The 17,075-nt window shown below is 43.3% G+C and overlaps 1 protein-coding gene across 1 annotated transcript; it reads right to left on the bottom strand.

The window, feature by feature from the left end:
• Positions 1-15,148: 15,148 nt before the first annotated feature.
• Positions 15,149-16,555, bottom strand: FUT4 (fucosyltransferase 4). The gene is given in 1 exon segment (NM_174736.2): positions 15,149-16,555. A coding segment is annotated over 1 exon segment (1,197 nt). The 5' UTR covers positions 16,517-16,555; the 3' UTR covers positions 15,149-15,319.
• Between the last annotated feature and the right edge of the window lie 520 nt (positions 16,556-17,075).

Here is a 17,075-nt window from a genome sequence, read left to right on the forward strand (position 1 = left end):
TTAGTCATTCTGGAGGACTGCTGGCAACTAAGTGCTCTCAGATAGAATAAGGCATATGTAAGGAGTAGAGACATTCATTTCTTTTGGCCTCAAGGGGAGCCTATCTGTTCAGACTGGTAGAAAGAATAAATATAATACAGAAAAGTACTAAAACAAAGGAGCAAATAAATTTGAATAGGGGAAACTTTCAAAATGGCATCTAAATTAGACTTCTCTGGTCAGTTATGGCAGAAAGTGAAGAGGAACTAAAAAGCCTCTTGATGAAAGTGAAAGTGGAGAGTGGAAAAGTTGGCTTAAAGCTCAACATTCAGAAAACGAAGATCATGGCATCCGGTCCCATCACTTCATGGGAAATAGATGGGGAAACAGTGGAAACAGTGTCAGACTTTATTTGTTTGGGATCCAAAATCACTGCAGATGGTGATTGCAGCCATGAAATTAAAAGATGCTTACTCCTTGGAAGGAAAGTTATGACCAACCTAGATAGCATATTCAAAAGCAGAGACATTACTTTGCCAACAAAGGTTCGTCTAGTCAAGGCTATGGTTTTTCCTGTGGTCATGTACGGATGTGAGAGTTGGACTGTGAAGAAGGCTGAGCGCCGAAGAATTGATGCTCTTGAACTGTGGTGTTGGAGAAGACTCTTGAGAGTCCCTTGGACTGCAAGGAGATCCAACCAGTCCATTCTGAAGGAGATCAGCCCTGGGATTTCTTTGGAAGGAATGATGCTAAAGCTGAAACTCCAGTACTTTGGTCACCTCATGTGAAGAGTTGACTCTTTGGAAAAGACTCTGATGCTGGGAGGGATTGGGGGCAGGAGGAGAAGGGGACAACAGAGGATGAGATGGCTGGATGGCATCACTGACTCGATGGACGTGAGTCTGAGTGAACTCCGGGAGTTGGTGATGGACAGGGAGGCCTGGTGTGCTGTGATTCATGGGGTCACAAAGATTCGGACACAACTGAGCGACTGAACTGAACTGAACTGAAGGAGTAGAGACATTCATTTCCTTTCGCCTCAAGGGGAGCCTATCTGTTCAGACTGGTAGAAAGAATAAATATAATACAGGAAAGTACTAAAACAAAGGAGCAAATAAATTTGAATAGAGGAAACTTTCAAAATGGCATCTAAATTAGACTTTTCTGGTCAGTTATGGATGGAGTATGATAAATAGTTGCTCATTTAAAACTGTAACTCAGAAATTCTTACAGACAAAGTGTCTATGCCTGAAAACTCAAAGAGATTCATAGCTAAGTGGAAATAAAGAGGAATCTTTGTGGTCAGTCTTACTTATTTGCTTTACCGACAAAACTAGAAAGCAAAGCTGCAGGTGCTACTATAAATTAATCACCATAATATCACATGAATCCTTCTCAATCAATGAATAACAGGACTTGCCTGTTTACTTGTATGGGATGGTTTCATTTCAGGCTTCCTACGTGTTCTGACTCAAACAGTAGTACTGACTTAAAACCAAAGACGGAACCACATACAGCTGGCACGTTTGCCATTTTAGTCTCCTGGGTAAGAATATCAAACCATTTCCTTTCCAGTACATTATGTAGAATTGCCAGGCCTTTAACCAAGTAAGAAAGACAGTAAAATAATAATAATAATATCAATAGTTTCTTCTTATTTCTTAGGACATAAAAACCTGCATTCAGCAATTAAAAGGAAGGAATTACTGACAGATACAATAATATTGAAGAGTCTCAAAAGCATTATGTTAAGAAAAAAGGAGCCGTATAGAAAGGCTACATACCGCTCCATTTCATTTATGATATTTTAGAAAAGCAAACTATAGCAATAGCAAGCAGATTAGTGGTTGTCAAGAGCTTGGAGTGGCAGGAGTTGTGTCTGAAGAAGTAGGAGGAAAATCTGGGGAGTGATGTACTTGACCACAAGACCTGGTTTCTAGATCCTGGAGTGGCCTTGGCAGTGCCATTCCACCAAAATCACTGGACTGAACTGACTAAATGTCATCAGGCTTCAGGCATGCAGATGAACAGGGTGAACTGAACACCTAAGACTGCTATCCACTCTGGGACCCAGAAACGTGTGCCTGTATTTCTTTTTTTTTTTTTTCTAATTTTATTTTATTTTTAAACTTTACATAATTGTATTAGTTTTGCCAAATATCAAAATGAATCCGCCACAGGTATACATGTGTTTCGTGTGCGTTAATAAATCCGATTGACTGTCTGACTTTGGATTTCTAGTTTTCCCACCACCACTTTGTTTTCAGATACAAAATTTATACAGATTAAGGTAGACTATAATAGTGGGAGAAGATACTACATACCAGGTTGGAGGGGTCATACTTGACCATTGATTGGCTATAGATCACCCATACGGCAGCACCATTCAGGAAATTCTAGTGTCACGGCTTACACAATATCAAGATGACAGGCAAATCAGACTATCCAACGTTCCTACGTACTCTTCCAATTTGATCATGGTTCTATAGGCCCAGATTTAATCTCAAGTATAATAACAAACAACTGGAATATGACTGAAATACTTCTTACTCTGCTTTGAGGAAAAGAAGAAGTGACAGAGATGGGGGAAAGAAGACAATATAGTTCGCTTAGATAATTATTGGGGATGGAGCTAGGTTTAGATGAATGAGACCAAAATGAATAAATAAATCAATTAACTATTCACAAGGGAAAAACCTAAAAATTTCAAGGTGATTTTCATATGTAATTTTGGCATAACAATGGTTTCTTTCAAATCTCTTTTCAATTTAGTAAGGCGGTTCCAATATAGAATCCAAGTAATATAAATGATAGCTATAAATATGCAACATATTATTTGGCTATTATTGTTAAAATTGGGCTTCCCTGGTGGCTCAGTGGTAAAGAATCTGCCTACCAATGCAAATTTGTTCCCTGGGTCAGGAAGATCCTCTGGTCAGAGGAAATGGCAATATACTCCAATATTCTTGCCTGGGAAATCCCATGGGGAGAGGGGCCTGGCAGGCTACAGTCTATGCGGTCACAAAAGAACTGGACACGACTTAGCAACTAAACAACAGCAACAGCAATGTATGCATATTTATCCTTATTTCTCAAGTTTGCATTTAAAAATGGGGTATCATAACTTTGGAGGACAGCCTTCCTGCTCATGGTGATTAAGTTTTTGACAGCTGTGGTGGATTCCCCAGTCCAATCTGGATAAACTCCTTTTTGGGAGGGGAGGGCCGTGCATAGTGGGAGACCAGGGAGATATGCTGAGCTGTGCACTGGAGGCTCCTGATTATTTCTTTGCTTTTAGAGAATCAGAAGTTTCAAGATGGAAAAAGTTTATTCAAAAGATGCTCTCTTGGATTGAAGCTGAAAATTTTAAATAACACTATAAAAAGGCACTTTGCAAAGGAGTTTGGTAGCTAGGTAAAACATTTTGATCTAAGTGTTATTGATATAATGTGGATTTGTGGATTTCTCCTACAAGAATTTCTCTAAAACTAGAATTATCTACCCCCTCTTAAATATCAGCCATTTCCCTTCTTGCTATAGTGTCATTACTCTGAAATTATGTTCATATCAAAGGCATCTTTGTTCTAGAATTATGTTTCTGTTACTAATAGACATATATTACTTAAGCTACAGACAAACGGAAATAGCTAGAAGCTATGATAAAATCTGAGAAATACCGTGTGGCATGCAGGATCTTAGTTCCCCCACCAGGGATTGAATCCTTGCCCCCTGCAATGGAAGCACGGAGTCTTAAACACTGGACCATTAGGAAAGTCCTTCAATAGTTATTTCAGTGACCACAACTCAAAATTACTACACTGATTTTCAAAACTAAATAATTTGTTGTTGTTTAGTTGCTAAATTGTGGCCGACTCTTTTGCGACCCCATGGACTGTAGCCTGCCAGGCCCCTCTCTCCGTGGGATTTCCTAGGCAAGAAGACTGACTTGGATTGCCATTTCCTTCTCCAGGGGATCTTTCTGACCCAGGGACTGAACCCACATCTCCTGCATTGGCAGGCAAATTCTTTACCACTAAGCCACAAGGGAAGTCCCACGCATACATTACAAAATGCTATAAACTGAGTCATCTAAGAAAATTCAGGGCCATGGCTACAAGAAGTCAAGAGCTGAAATCAATGGCCAGGGCTCCATATTGTCCGCAAGTCAGCACTCTTTCATGTTACCGCATCCCCTGTTGTTCCTTCACTGGGAATGCAAAGAATTAGAAGCTAGTGACAGGATGAGGAACCTGGCACCAGATGGACCCATCAAGAAGAGCAGTTATGCTTTCTAGTTTCCTTCCCGAGCTCTGCTCAGAAGACTTGGAATCTTCTCTAGCTCTTGCCAACCTTACCCACTTAGGGACTGAAACCCACTTCTGCACTCCCAGCCCATTGTTGTGATCCTGCTTTAAAGCACGTGGATTGACTGCCTGAAACAGCAAGGTTACCACTACCCATCTGGCCACACAGACACTCTTGTAGTCAATCCACAAGATCAAAACTGCTATTAACTTGAATCTGTCCCTCACCACAAGGTCTCTGGGCTTTCGTTGATACCATGGTAAGAGCTACTGGCTGCCACCCAAAGACATTGCCTCTAGTGAGTCAATTACCCTTGTTGCTTACTTTCTGAAAGGAAAGTTATGACCAACCTAGATAGCATATTCAAAAGCAGAGATATTACTTTGCCAACAAAGGTCCGTCTAGTCAAAGCTATGGTTTTTCCAGTGGTTATGTATGGATGTGAGAGTTGGACTGTGAAGAAGGCTGAGTGCTGAAGAATTGATGCTTTTGAACTGTGGTGTTGGAGAAGACTCTTGAGAGTCCCTTGGACTGCAAGGAGATCCAACCAGTCCATCTTAAAGATCAGTCCTGAGTGTTCATTGGAAGGACTGATGTTAAAACTGAAACTCCAATACTTTGGCCACCTCATGAGAAAAGTTGACTCATTGGAAAAGCCCCTGATGCTGGGAGGGATTGGGGGCAGGAGAAGAAGGGGATGACAAAGATGGCTGGATGGCATCACTGACTCGATGGACATGAGTTTGAGTGAACTCCGGGAGTTGGTGATGGACAGGGAGGCCCGGCGTGCTGTGATTCATGAGGTCGCAAAGAGTTGGACACAACTGAGCGACTGAACTGAACTGAACTGAAACCCTTCGATGTGGGAGACCTGGGTTTGATCCCTTGGTCAGAAAGAGCCCCTGGAGGAGGAAAGGGCAACCCATTCTAGTATTCTTGCCTGGAGAATCACATGGACAAGAGGAGACTGGCAAACTACAGTCCATGGTGTCGCAAGGAGTCGGACATGACTTAGCAACTAACTTAAGCCCCTCCCAGTCCTGACTCCTGCTTCTTTCCAAATGTCAGACACTGAGGTCCCAGCAAGCTTCCTGGTAAGCCAGTGCAAGACATGTGCCTCCATATTTTACAGATGAGAAAAATTCAAATTTAGAGGAGTTGAGAAGATTGCCCATTTAAGCAGCAAAAGATTAGGGAAACTTATGTAAATTAGGACAGAGGAGCATACCCACAGTTACTGCAAAACTAAAGACAGGGTACTATAATGAAAGATTTGGAATCAAATGCAGTTATATTAGAATCCTGGATCAGGTACTATCTGTAGGACTGTACATGCTTAACCTGTTTCTCATTTTTCTTATCTGTATAATGGGAAAAATACCAGCGTTAGTGATCTATTGTTACATAACAAATACCCTTACACAAACCCTAAAACAAGAGACATATATTATCTTACAGATCCTGTGGACCAGGAATCTGGGCTTGCCTCACCCTGGGGCCTCTGACTCCAGGTCTCTTAAGAGGTTGCAGTTAAGATGTCAGCCAGGCCTGGGTCTCCTCTGGAGGTTCCGCATCTGGCGGGCAGGACGCAGTTCCTCACTGGGTTGGCCAGAGGGCCTCCCCCTGTTTCCTGTCCCAGGGTAGCTCACATCCCGTCAGAGCAAGCAAGCTATAAAGCAGGAAAGGCCCCCAGAATGGAAAACCAGGCTTTTCATGATCTAATCTCGGAAGTGTCAGCTTTTCACTTCTACCATATTCATCTCTTCATTAGCGATGAGTCACTAAATCCAGACCAAACTCAAAAGGAGATAATTACACAAAGGTGTGGACTGCAGGTCAATGGGGGTTATCTTAAAGACTGACTACCACAATGCCTAACATGTAAGAGTTAAAAAACAGAAAAATAAATATGTAAAGCATCCTGCATATACTAGGAGCTTAATAAATGACACATTATTAGTGAGCTACAATTTCTAGCCAAAAATCCTTGTTTAAAAGTAACAAATGTGTACGTATATACATATGTGTATGTGTGTGTATATATATATCTCCCAAAGAAGGAGGCTTGACAAATCCTTAGATGTGACTCATTTTTATCTAAACATGTTTTTGTTTGATCAGTGTGATGGTGGTGCCTCGTTGTATTTCAGATTAAGTTTCAGGAAGTAGAACAGAAATTTCTAAAGTGTTTATCTAACATTATGAGGAGGAGGAAATCACAGGGTATGAGGGGTGTGCCTAGTTGCTAGGAGAGCAAAATCCCTATAGAGACTGGACATTTAGGTTAGTTCCCTGTCTTGGCTATTATAAGCAGTGCTGCAATGAACATTGAGGTGCGTGTTTCTTTTCAGACCACGTTTTTCTCTGGATATATGCCCAGGAGTGGGATTGAAGTGTCGTAAGGTAGCTCTATTTGTTTTTTAAGGAACCTCCATACTATTCTCCATAGTGGCTGTACCAACTTACATTCCCACCAACACTGTAAGGGGTTCCCTTCTCTCTACACCCTCTACAGTGCTTATTGTTTGTGGATTTTTTTATGATAGTAATTCTAGCTGGTGTGAAGTGATATCTCATTGTGGTTTTGATTTGCATTAATCTGATAGTGATATTGAACATCTTTTCATGTGTCTATTGGCCATGTGTATGTCCTCTTTGGAGATATGTCTATTCAGGTCTTCTGCCCATTTTGGAGTGGGTTGTTTTGATGCTGTTAAGCCCACAAAGGTCCGTATAGTCAAGGCTATGGTTTTTCCAGTAGTCATGTATGGATGTGAGAGTTGGACTGTGAAGAAAGCTGAGTGCCAAAGAATTGATGCTTTAGAACTGTGGTGTTGGAGAAGACTCTTGAGAGTCCCTTGGACTGCAAGGAGATCCAACCAGTCCATTCTAAAGGAGATCAGCCCTGGGTGTTCTTTGGAAGGAATGATGCTAAAGCTGAAACTCCAGTACTTTGGCCACCTCATGCGAAGAGTTGACTCATTGGAAAAGACTCTGATGCTGGGAGGGACTGGGGGCAGGAGGAGAAGGGGACGACAGAGGATGAGATAGCTGAATGGCATCATTGACTCGATGGACATGAGTTCGAGTGAACTTCGGGAGTTGGTGATGGACAGGGAGGCCTGGCATTCATGGGGTCGCAAAGATTAGGACACGACTGAGCGACTGAACTGAACTGAACTGAACTGATGTCCTCTTTGGAGAAATGTCTATTCAGGTCTTCTGCCCATTTTGGAGTGGATTGTTTTGATGCTGTTAAGCATCATTGGCTGCTTGTGAATTTTGGAGACTAACCGCTTATCAGTCACTTCATTTGCAAATATTTTCTCCAAATGTGTGGGTGTCTTTTCATTTTGCTTACTGTTTTCTTTGCTCTGCAAAAGTTTTTGAGTTTAAGTAGGTCCTATTTATTTTTGTTATTTCCATTATTGCTGGAGATGGATCAAAAAAAAGATGTTGCTGTGATTTATGTCAGAGAGTGCTGAACATATACACTTTTTGAGTGCAGAGTCCTTGCCTTAGTTTCATTTACAACCCCAAGTCCTAGCACAGTATCTGCACAAAGCAGACACCCAAGAAATGTTTGCAAAATGTTGTTGAAATCCATTTCCCTATAAAATAATTCAGATTAAGACTTGTAATTCTCATGATCTAACAGAGCATTCATTTTTAGCATATTTAGGGAAGATTCAGTAATTTTCAAAAACATTAAATTGAAGATCTCAGAAATACAATTCTTTACAAGTTACTTGAAATAGTTTTCCAATAGGGTTGGTTCCCCATGACACTAACAATGTACTAAATGTTCTTTATCCCTTCTATGTTTTCCTCTGACTCTTCCTCAATGGAGTCAGTTGGTGATTATGGCTATTCAAAAAAAAAACAATAAATTTCTCTAAAAATAGATTCTGAGTACAGTTGAAGCATACTGACTGGAAATAAAAAAAAATAAAATAATCTGTCACAATGTGATTTTTTACAAGATGAGAAAGAAGGATTCACAAGAGTTCAAGAAGCTGTTGTAGTCAATTAAGGGGCACTTCTATATTTCTGCTGAAATGTTAGTTTATTCCTTGTTAAGTTCCTGACTGTGTCAGTGATTTTAAACTTCATGATTTCGCTCCCCATTTGCCAAAGGATGCTGCATTTCACATGGGAACGAAGGTTTCTCTGGAGGACAGGGGTATTTAATGGCAGATCTTACACTGTCCCTTCATTCTCCGGACACATGTTCCTCCTTTATCCTATTTTCTTTGTCATCTCACCGTATCTTCCCTCTCCTCTTTTGCTACCTTCTCACTTTCTCTTCAAGCACTTCGTACTCATTTACCCCAACATCTTTTTTTTCTCTTCCCACCTCACATATATTTACCACCAGTTCTGCTTTATAATGCATTTCTTGTAACTCTTTCATTATGGAGTCCTCTTTTCCTGTCACACCTGCTCCTACCCTCACTGGCCATCATCAGTTTTCAGTACTTAAATGAGCACATCGGTGTGCGTCTATTGGAGAAGGGAAACTAGGGGCTGCCCCTTGGACAGTCCAAGTTCCTCTTTTCCCCTTTTAATAATTTGAGCATCAGCAGTTAAGAAAAGAGATACTTCTGCCCACCATCACATTCCTAGACTTTAGTTCATCTCTTTTATTTTTTAGTTTTTTGGCCATGATGCACAGCCTGTGGGGTCTTAGTTCCCTGACCAGGACTCAAACCTAGCTCTTGGCAGTAAATGTGCAAAATTCTAACCACTGGATGGCCAGGGTTAACTGGTGGTTAACCAGGTGGAATAATTCCCATTATTCCACCTCTTTAAAAAATGGTATTATTTAATTTAGAGCACAGAAGCTAGAGACAGTACAGAGGACATCTGAGCACTTAGCAAAATAAACTGGAATAAGAGAAAAGAGCATGCTACTTACACCCTTGGAGATGAATCACTGGGTTAAAGTGAAGAAGCCAGGCAAGAAAGAGCAGAGGGCAAGCTGAATGAGACCTTGTGTGGTTCAGAAAAATCAAAGTCATCACATTTCAGTTTACCAGTGACCTTACAGAAACCCCTTGACCAAGAAACACCCAATGTATCACTGCTGAATTCACTAGTGCCTGGGGAATATACATTATAAAAAAAAGAGAGTCATTTTTCATCTCATTGCTTTAATCATTTTGTCAAAATAATCTGAACTTGGGTACATAAATACTCAATTTGTATTAGAATGTGCACCTTAAAAGTCCCTGAGAAACATTTAAAAATGATTGAAATGTATTCAATGCAATTATTTACCATACTAATTGCCAAGGACTTGGCTCCCTTCTCTGATACTTAAGGCATGTGATGTATCATACATGTATATACACACAACATCAAAAAACTTAAGGTCATGGCATCCAGTCCCATCAGTTCATGGCAAGGAGACGGGGAAGAAGTGGATGCAGTAACAGATTTTATTTTCTTGGTCTCCCAAATCACTGTGGACAGTGACTGCAGCCATGAAATTAAAAGATACTTGCTCCTTGGAAGGAAAGACATGAAAAACCTAGACAGCATATTAAAAAGCAGAGACATCACTTTGCTGACAAAGGTCCATATAGTCAAAGCTATGGTTTCTCCAGCAGTCATATACAGATGTGACAGTTGGACTATAAAGAAGGCTGAGCACTGAAGAATCGATGCTTTTGAATTGTACTCCTGGAGAAGATTCTTGAGTCCTTTGGACAGCAAGGAGATCAAACCAGTCAATCCTAAAGGAAATCAACCCTGAATATTCTCATTGGGATGACTGGTGCTGAAGCTGAAGCTCCAATACTTTAGCCACCTGATGCGAAGAATCGACTCACTGGAAAAGACCCTGATGGTGAGAAAGACTGAAGGCAAAAGGAAAAGGGACTGGTGGAGGATGAGATAGTTAGATAGTATCATTGACTCTACAGACATTGAATTTGACAAACTCCAGGAGATAGTGGGAGACAGGGGAGCTTGATGAGCTGCAGTCCGAGGGGTTGCAAAGAGTCAGACATGACTTAGCGACTGAACAACAATATGTTCACATATACAATGTATAATATTTATAATTACATATTCTATAAAAATATATTTATTTTATATTAATGCCACATCAGAGTCGCCCTCTCTGGTGCCTGCATTTTGTGTGTGTGTGTGTGTGTGACAATTTACTGATGCTGCATAGTAAATAATTTCCAGACTGGAAGGCACTTAGGGAGGTAAATTCGTTCTTTAAGCCCTAGGGTGTCAGTTAGTAGAGTAAGGGCAATGGAACTAGAAGGTTGTGAGAGATGCTGTTGTCCAACCCCCTCATTTTTCAGTTCAAGTGACAAAGGCTCAAAGGGGTTGTTGCACAAGCATGTCTGGTTCTGCCACTATTACTGTGAAGTAAAACTGGAAGTGTTAGTAGCTCCAGTTGTGTTCAACTCTGTGACACCATGGACTTTAGCCTGCCAGGCTCCTCTGTCCATGGAATTCTCTAGGCAAGAATACTGGAGTGGGTTGCCATGCCCTTCTCCAGGGGATCTTTTCCATTCCACCCGAACTCGGGTCTCCTGCATTGCAGGCAGATTCTTTACCATGTGAGCCACCAGGCAAGCCCCAACTATTACTGTAGTCTTAGACAAGTCCTTAACTACATCTGGACTTCCACTCCCTTCTCTGTAAAATGGACAGGTGATCATCACAGCTAACATCTCTCAGGTGCTTCCTATGTTTCCCATACTGTCCTGAGTACTCTAAGTGTCTAATTCTCCCAACACCTTCATATATTATATATAATTACCTTCAATTAGAGATGAGACTATCAAAACACAGAAAGCTTAAATAATTTGCCCCCGATAAGACAATTGGGAAATGCTGCAAAGCTGGCCTAGTAATCTAGGAATAACTAGCTCCAAGATTCTCAGATGCCAATTCTTAAATCCCTTCTAAGAAAACTCCATCAGGAAACTTCTCAAATTCCTCTAGCTCTGAAAGTCTACAGCAGAGTTAACAAACTATGGCAACGCCTTTGTTTACAGATAGGCAGTGGCTGCCTTTGCATCACCAACAGCAGAGATTAGTAGAGGCAATAGAGATTGTATTGTCAGTAAAACCTGAAATATTTACTCTCTGGTTCTTTACAGAAAAAATGTATGCTGATACCTGCTTTAGAGCTTTGAAAATTTAGAGTACACTGAAACTGTACAGGATTTTACAATTTCAAAGCACCTTGGCAAATGTCAACACATTTAATCCTTGTTTTGCAAGGGTCATTCACTCACTATAAAGGAGGAAGTTAATTTAAGTAACTTGCCTAATCAGGGTCACAGAGGCAGTGGCAGAACCACATACCCAGGTTTGGACTCCAGATTGTGAGCTCCTTCCATGAAGCTACCCTATCTCTTCTAAATTACTGCTAAGGAAGGGTTTGGAAACTGGAAAAGACCTGTGAATACTAAAGGTGAGTCAGACTGTCTTCCTGTTGTCAATATCATTCCAGGTGCACTGGTAATTAAAGTCATCAAGCACTAAAACTAGTAAATTAAATTTGTAATAAATTGGAAAGAAAAGTTTAAGAAAGCCATTTTAGAAGGTGATGTATTTCTATGTATTTTTGTACTAACATATATGAAATTTTAAACTGCTCAACTTAGAATGACTTGAAAAATGAAATTACATAAAATGAACAATTGCCCATTTCTCTTGCTATTTGATGAGATTAGCCTTAAAATAAATTGTTTTTTTCCTTACCTAGGATTTTCCCATGAATAAAACTGCAATTATACCTTCCTCATGCTTAGCAATAAAAAAATACATGGTTAGTTTTAAACAGACTTAATACTAAAGAGAGTAGTAGTAAAATAATACTTAATATAACTTAACAAAAACTTAATATAACAAAACAAATTTAAAACAAAATTTTTTTCAAAGAAAGCATAGGTGCTTCTTCCTACCCTGCAAATTCAAGCTCAATCTAAACAGCAATGATGCATCTTGAATAGCAAGTATGGCTAGCTTTAGGGATTCATTTGAAATACATGATATGAGGTCACTTGCTTTTTATTTCAGATATATTCTGTAACATATCTTGAGATTTAATTTCATAATCCATATAAGCGGATATGGAGGCAACCTGAAATCACTCCAAGAAGGGGAAAAAACCCTATTTTTCTGTCACCAATTGAGTCACCACTACGTGTTAGACACCTTTTTATTTATTCTCTGAACAGCTCATAAGCTGCTATGAAGCCAATTCCTGCTCCATTTTACAGATGAGAAAACTGAGGCCCAGGGTTATTACCAATTTGCCTGAGGTCACATGGCTGGAATTCAAATCTAAGCCAGAGTACCTTTAAAATCCAAACTATCTCCCAACTGTCCCATGTAGATTTCCAATAACCCCAAGATCATTGGCCAATAAGTCATAAATAGTTATTTAAAGAGTAGAATTTTTCCTTCTTTACTGAATGACTCTACTTTGATACTGTAATTCTGCCCATGCTATAATATTTCAATGAGAAATTTTATCCAGGGATTTCAATTTCTCTTTTTAAGGAAAAGGAAGAACTGAAGCACCTAGATTTTAGTGAGTTTTTCAAGTCTGCAACAAATGCTCACAGACAAGTTACTTCATGAATCAGCTCATTGTACTAATCAAATGCAAAATTACTGTTTACAGCAGAATTCTGTATAAACCTAATTAATGTTGGACCTCATCCATAATTAGTCACTGAGGGTGCTTATAATAAATCAAAGAGGAAAAAAAGAGCCCATTATTTTAGGCTTTAAATCAACTGGCTTTCTAATAATTGATTTATGGTACTATTAATGTCACTTTATTATTTATTATTAATTTAATACATTAATAATAATTATTATTAATTTATTATTAATGTCACTAATTTATTCTTCCTCTTCAAATTAGGAGTTTGGGATTAACAGATACATACTATTATATGTAAAACAGATAACAAGGACCTACTGTATATCACAGAGAACTATATTCAATATCTTGTAATAAGCTATAATGGAGAAGAATCTGAAAAAGAATATATATACCTATAATATATGTTATAGAGAATGTAGGGCTTCCCAGGTGGCCTTAGGGGTAAAGAACTGGCCTGTCAATGCAGGAGACATAAGAGACTCGGGTTCAATCTGTGGGTCAGAAAGAATGTTTACCCACTCCAGTATTCTTGTCTGGAGAAACCCATGGACAGAGAAGCCTGTAGGACTACAGTCCATAGGGTTACAAAGAGCTGGACACGACTGAAGCTACTTAGCATGCATAGATAATATACGTATTATATATTACATATATATACACAACTCAATCACTTGGGTGTATACCTGAAACTAACATCACATTGTAAATCAACAATGTTAATTAAAAAAAAAGAATGTTACTTTAACAAATAAGTTCTGCCAATTGCTTTCTGACAAAAGTAGATTTCAACAGCCTTAATGATAGGGACCTTGTCTTACATATTTTTGTCTTTCTCACACTCAGGGTCTCACACAGTGCAGGTACATGGTGACACCTAACATGCTGTTCATTCCACAGTTTTTAGTCAATGAATATAGTTTCAAAGTTGGTCCCACAGCACAGTCTCAAGGGCCATAGAAATGTTTGTATCTGGATGGTAAAGAATCTGCCTGCAATGCAGGAGACCTGGGTTTGATTCCTGGGTCAGAAAGATCCCCTGGAGAAGGGAATAGCAACCCACTCCAGTATTCTTGCCTGGAGAATCCCATGGACAGAAAAGCCTGGCAGGCTACAGTCCATAGGGTCACAAAGAGTCAGACATGACGGAGCAACTAAGCACGTCCACGAACGTACTACTGGGCAGACCAGAAATCCGGTGGCCCCAGGCAGAATTGCAGATTTTTGTAACAAAAGATAAAGTTTTACTGCAGGCACAGATTTAGTTCTATTCCCTAGCAACCATTTAACTTCAAACTGACAAGAGTCAAAAACTGCCATTAACAGCCACCAGACTTTTTTCCTTTTGCATGATTCCATAATACAGTGCAATCTCACTCTCTGTTCTGCAGAGGGGTAATGCCAGCACCCCTGGAGGACTGACTTTCTGGGTTTAAATTTCAGCTCCCGTAAAGACACAAAAATAAATAATTCTGTGGAAAATGACAGTATGGCTTCCTTTTCTATGTAAACACAGGCTGGATTTCTGGGATGAAGGGAGAAGAAGGTTGCTTCTGCTTTATTTTCACATCTATAATTATGCTTTTTTAAAAACCCAGGTTATAGAAAAACGGATACAGAAGAAAACAGGAGATGATTATTCACATTGTAAAGGGATTCTCCACAGGGTTCCATAAACACTGCGCTCTCTTATAACAGTGGATTTGATTAAAAAGCGGCCTTTCAGGAATACATTTGTATAAAGCGAGGTACACCAAATATTCACTCTCCCTCTTCTCCAAGGACAATCCAGCATCTTGTTTCCATTCATAAAGCAGGGGAACAAACAACAGTAGTTGTTACTGAAGTCAATGGAGTCTTGGATCACCCTCCTCACCTTTCTTAGGCGATGAGGCTTTGAGGAATCCAGGTACAAAGAGTAAGACCCTGGTGGCCACAGTCCCTTCACTATCCTGCAAAAAGGCTCTTTCTAAAACCAGGGTTTTGCAGCATTTGGCCCAGGGACATGTGACTGGAGGAGTCTGTGAAATTTGGACTCAGCACAGGTCACAAATATAGCCTGTGGCTGATGAGGAAATTCAGAGCCACAGACCATGGTTTCTTGTAGGTAAGCTGTTTCCTCACCTTAAAATGAGGAGGAAACGTCCCCTTCTTCATCCCTGAGCTCGGATGCCCTCGGACAACCGCGAGTTATGCAAAAGCCATGAGCACCCAGGATCCTTCCCACCCAGTCTTTGTGTTGAATGACATTAATTGGTAAATCAATTTGTTCCCATAGATTAAAAACGGGTATTTAGGAAATGCAGTCCCACGACTTGGCCGTCAAGGAGAGGCACCGCAGAGCATCCAGACATGGCTTCCAGGGTCACACCCAGGGGGACAATGACCTCACTGTTGAAACCAGCCAGCCAAGTTGGGGACGCTCTTGCGTTGGTTCCCAGCCTTCTGCACAGCCTGGCAGGCCAGGCACCAGGGCTCATCCCAGAAGGAGGTGACATGCACGGCATGGCTCCGGCGCCACCTGAAGTAGCCGCGATAGACAGTCGGGTTGCGGTCCAGGAACTGCAGGTGGGCGGCCAGGGAGGAGGCAGAAGGGAAGTCGTCCACGTGGATGAAGGCATTGGAGGGCACGAAGCGCTCGTAATTGGTACGGTTGGGGCCCAGCACGACCGGCACGGCCCCGGCCAGGAAGGCGTTGCGCCACAGCTTCTCGGTGATATAATCCAGGTGCTGCGAGTTCTCGAAGGCCAGGTAGAACTTGTAGCGGGCCACCGTGTGCACGAGCTCTGCGTCGGGCAGCGGCTGCCCGGGCCCGCCCTTGCCGAACACGTCCACGGTCACGTATTGACTCAGCTGGCGGTAGTAGCGCACGCGCGCCTGGCGCTCATCCCAGTTGCTCACCACCCAGGCCACCAGCCCCTGCTTCCGGGCCAGCGGTGGGACCAGCCCCGGCGGCTGCTCGCTGGGATGGGTCCTGGGGTAGAGGTAGCCGTAAGGCACGAAGATGTCCGAGTCGGCCCTGTAGGAGAGCGTCCAGTTGAAGATGTTACCTGCCAGGCCCTGCAACCCTGGGGAGTGGGAGGGCGACTCGAAGTTCATCCACACCCAGCGCTGGCCCGGGGGCCGGGGGCCCAGGGCGGCCGAGGTTTCGGCCTCAGCCTCTTGCCCCTCGTCGTCCATCACCAGCCCTTCCCGCTCCTCCACCGGGGGCATCTGGACGCCCCAGGGCGGGGGCCAGTCCGGGGGTCCCTTCACCAGGTCTCGGTGGTGGAAGAGCACCGCCTGGGCCTCCTCGTAGGCCGCGCGATCCGTGTGCAGGACGCAGCCGCTGATGTTGAAGCGCCGCTGGCAGTCGGGGGGCGGCCTGCGGGGGTTGTGTCGGCCCCTGAAGGGCTCCCACCACAGCAGCACGTTCACCGGCCGCGGCGGGCTGGGGGACGCCCAGGGCAGAGGCGGCAGCTGCTTCCAGCAAACGTAGATGGCCACGGCGGTGGACAGCAGGCTGGCGGCCAGCAGCGCCAAGTGGGTGCCGGGCAGCCCCGGACCTCCGCGCCGGGCGCCCCGCCGGCCCCAGCGCGCGCGCATGGCGAGCGCGGGCAGAGCCGCCGCCGCCGCCGCCGCCCGCCGCGCGGCCGCGAGCGTGGAGCGCCGGCGCCCGCTCTCATGCTGCTGCAGCGGCTCCAGCCTTCTTAGGCGCTTGCCCCCCGCCCTGGAGCGCGAGAGGGCGGTCCCGGGATCTGAGGACGCGCGGGTCCTGCTCTCCTCCCCGCCGCTCCCCTCCCGGCGAGGTTCCAGGGTGAGGAGGGCGGACCCGACGACCCAACCTGGCGCCGCTGGGTCCCTCCCCTCCACCGCGTCGCCGGCCCGACCGGCCCGGCCAGGCCCCGGGCGCCTCCTGCGGCACCTCCGTCCGCTCCTGCGCCCCTCCAGGGTTCCTGGATTTCCCCTCCGCGGCCCACCCCGCGGCTCCGGATGCTTCTCTCCGCACACCCCACGTCTCGGCCCGAAATATTCCCTCCCAGCTACGCCCCAGCCCTCAATCGCGGCGGCCCAGACGCTTGCCTTCCAGGGTGAGGGCCGGGCTCACCCCCTGGCGCTGGCAGGCGGCGTGAGACCCTCCCGAAGCCTCGGTGGCGGCGCGAGA

The sequence above is a fragment of the Bos taurus genome, chromosome 15 (assembly GCF_002263795.3).
Source record: "Bos taurus isolate L1 Dominette 01449 registration number 42190680 breed Hereford chromosome 15, ARS-UCD2.0, whole genome shotgun sequence".
NCBI lineage: Eukaryota > Metazoa > Chordata > Mammalia > Artiodactyla > Bovidae > Bos > Bos taurus.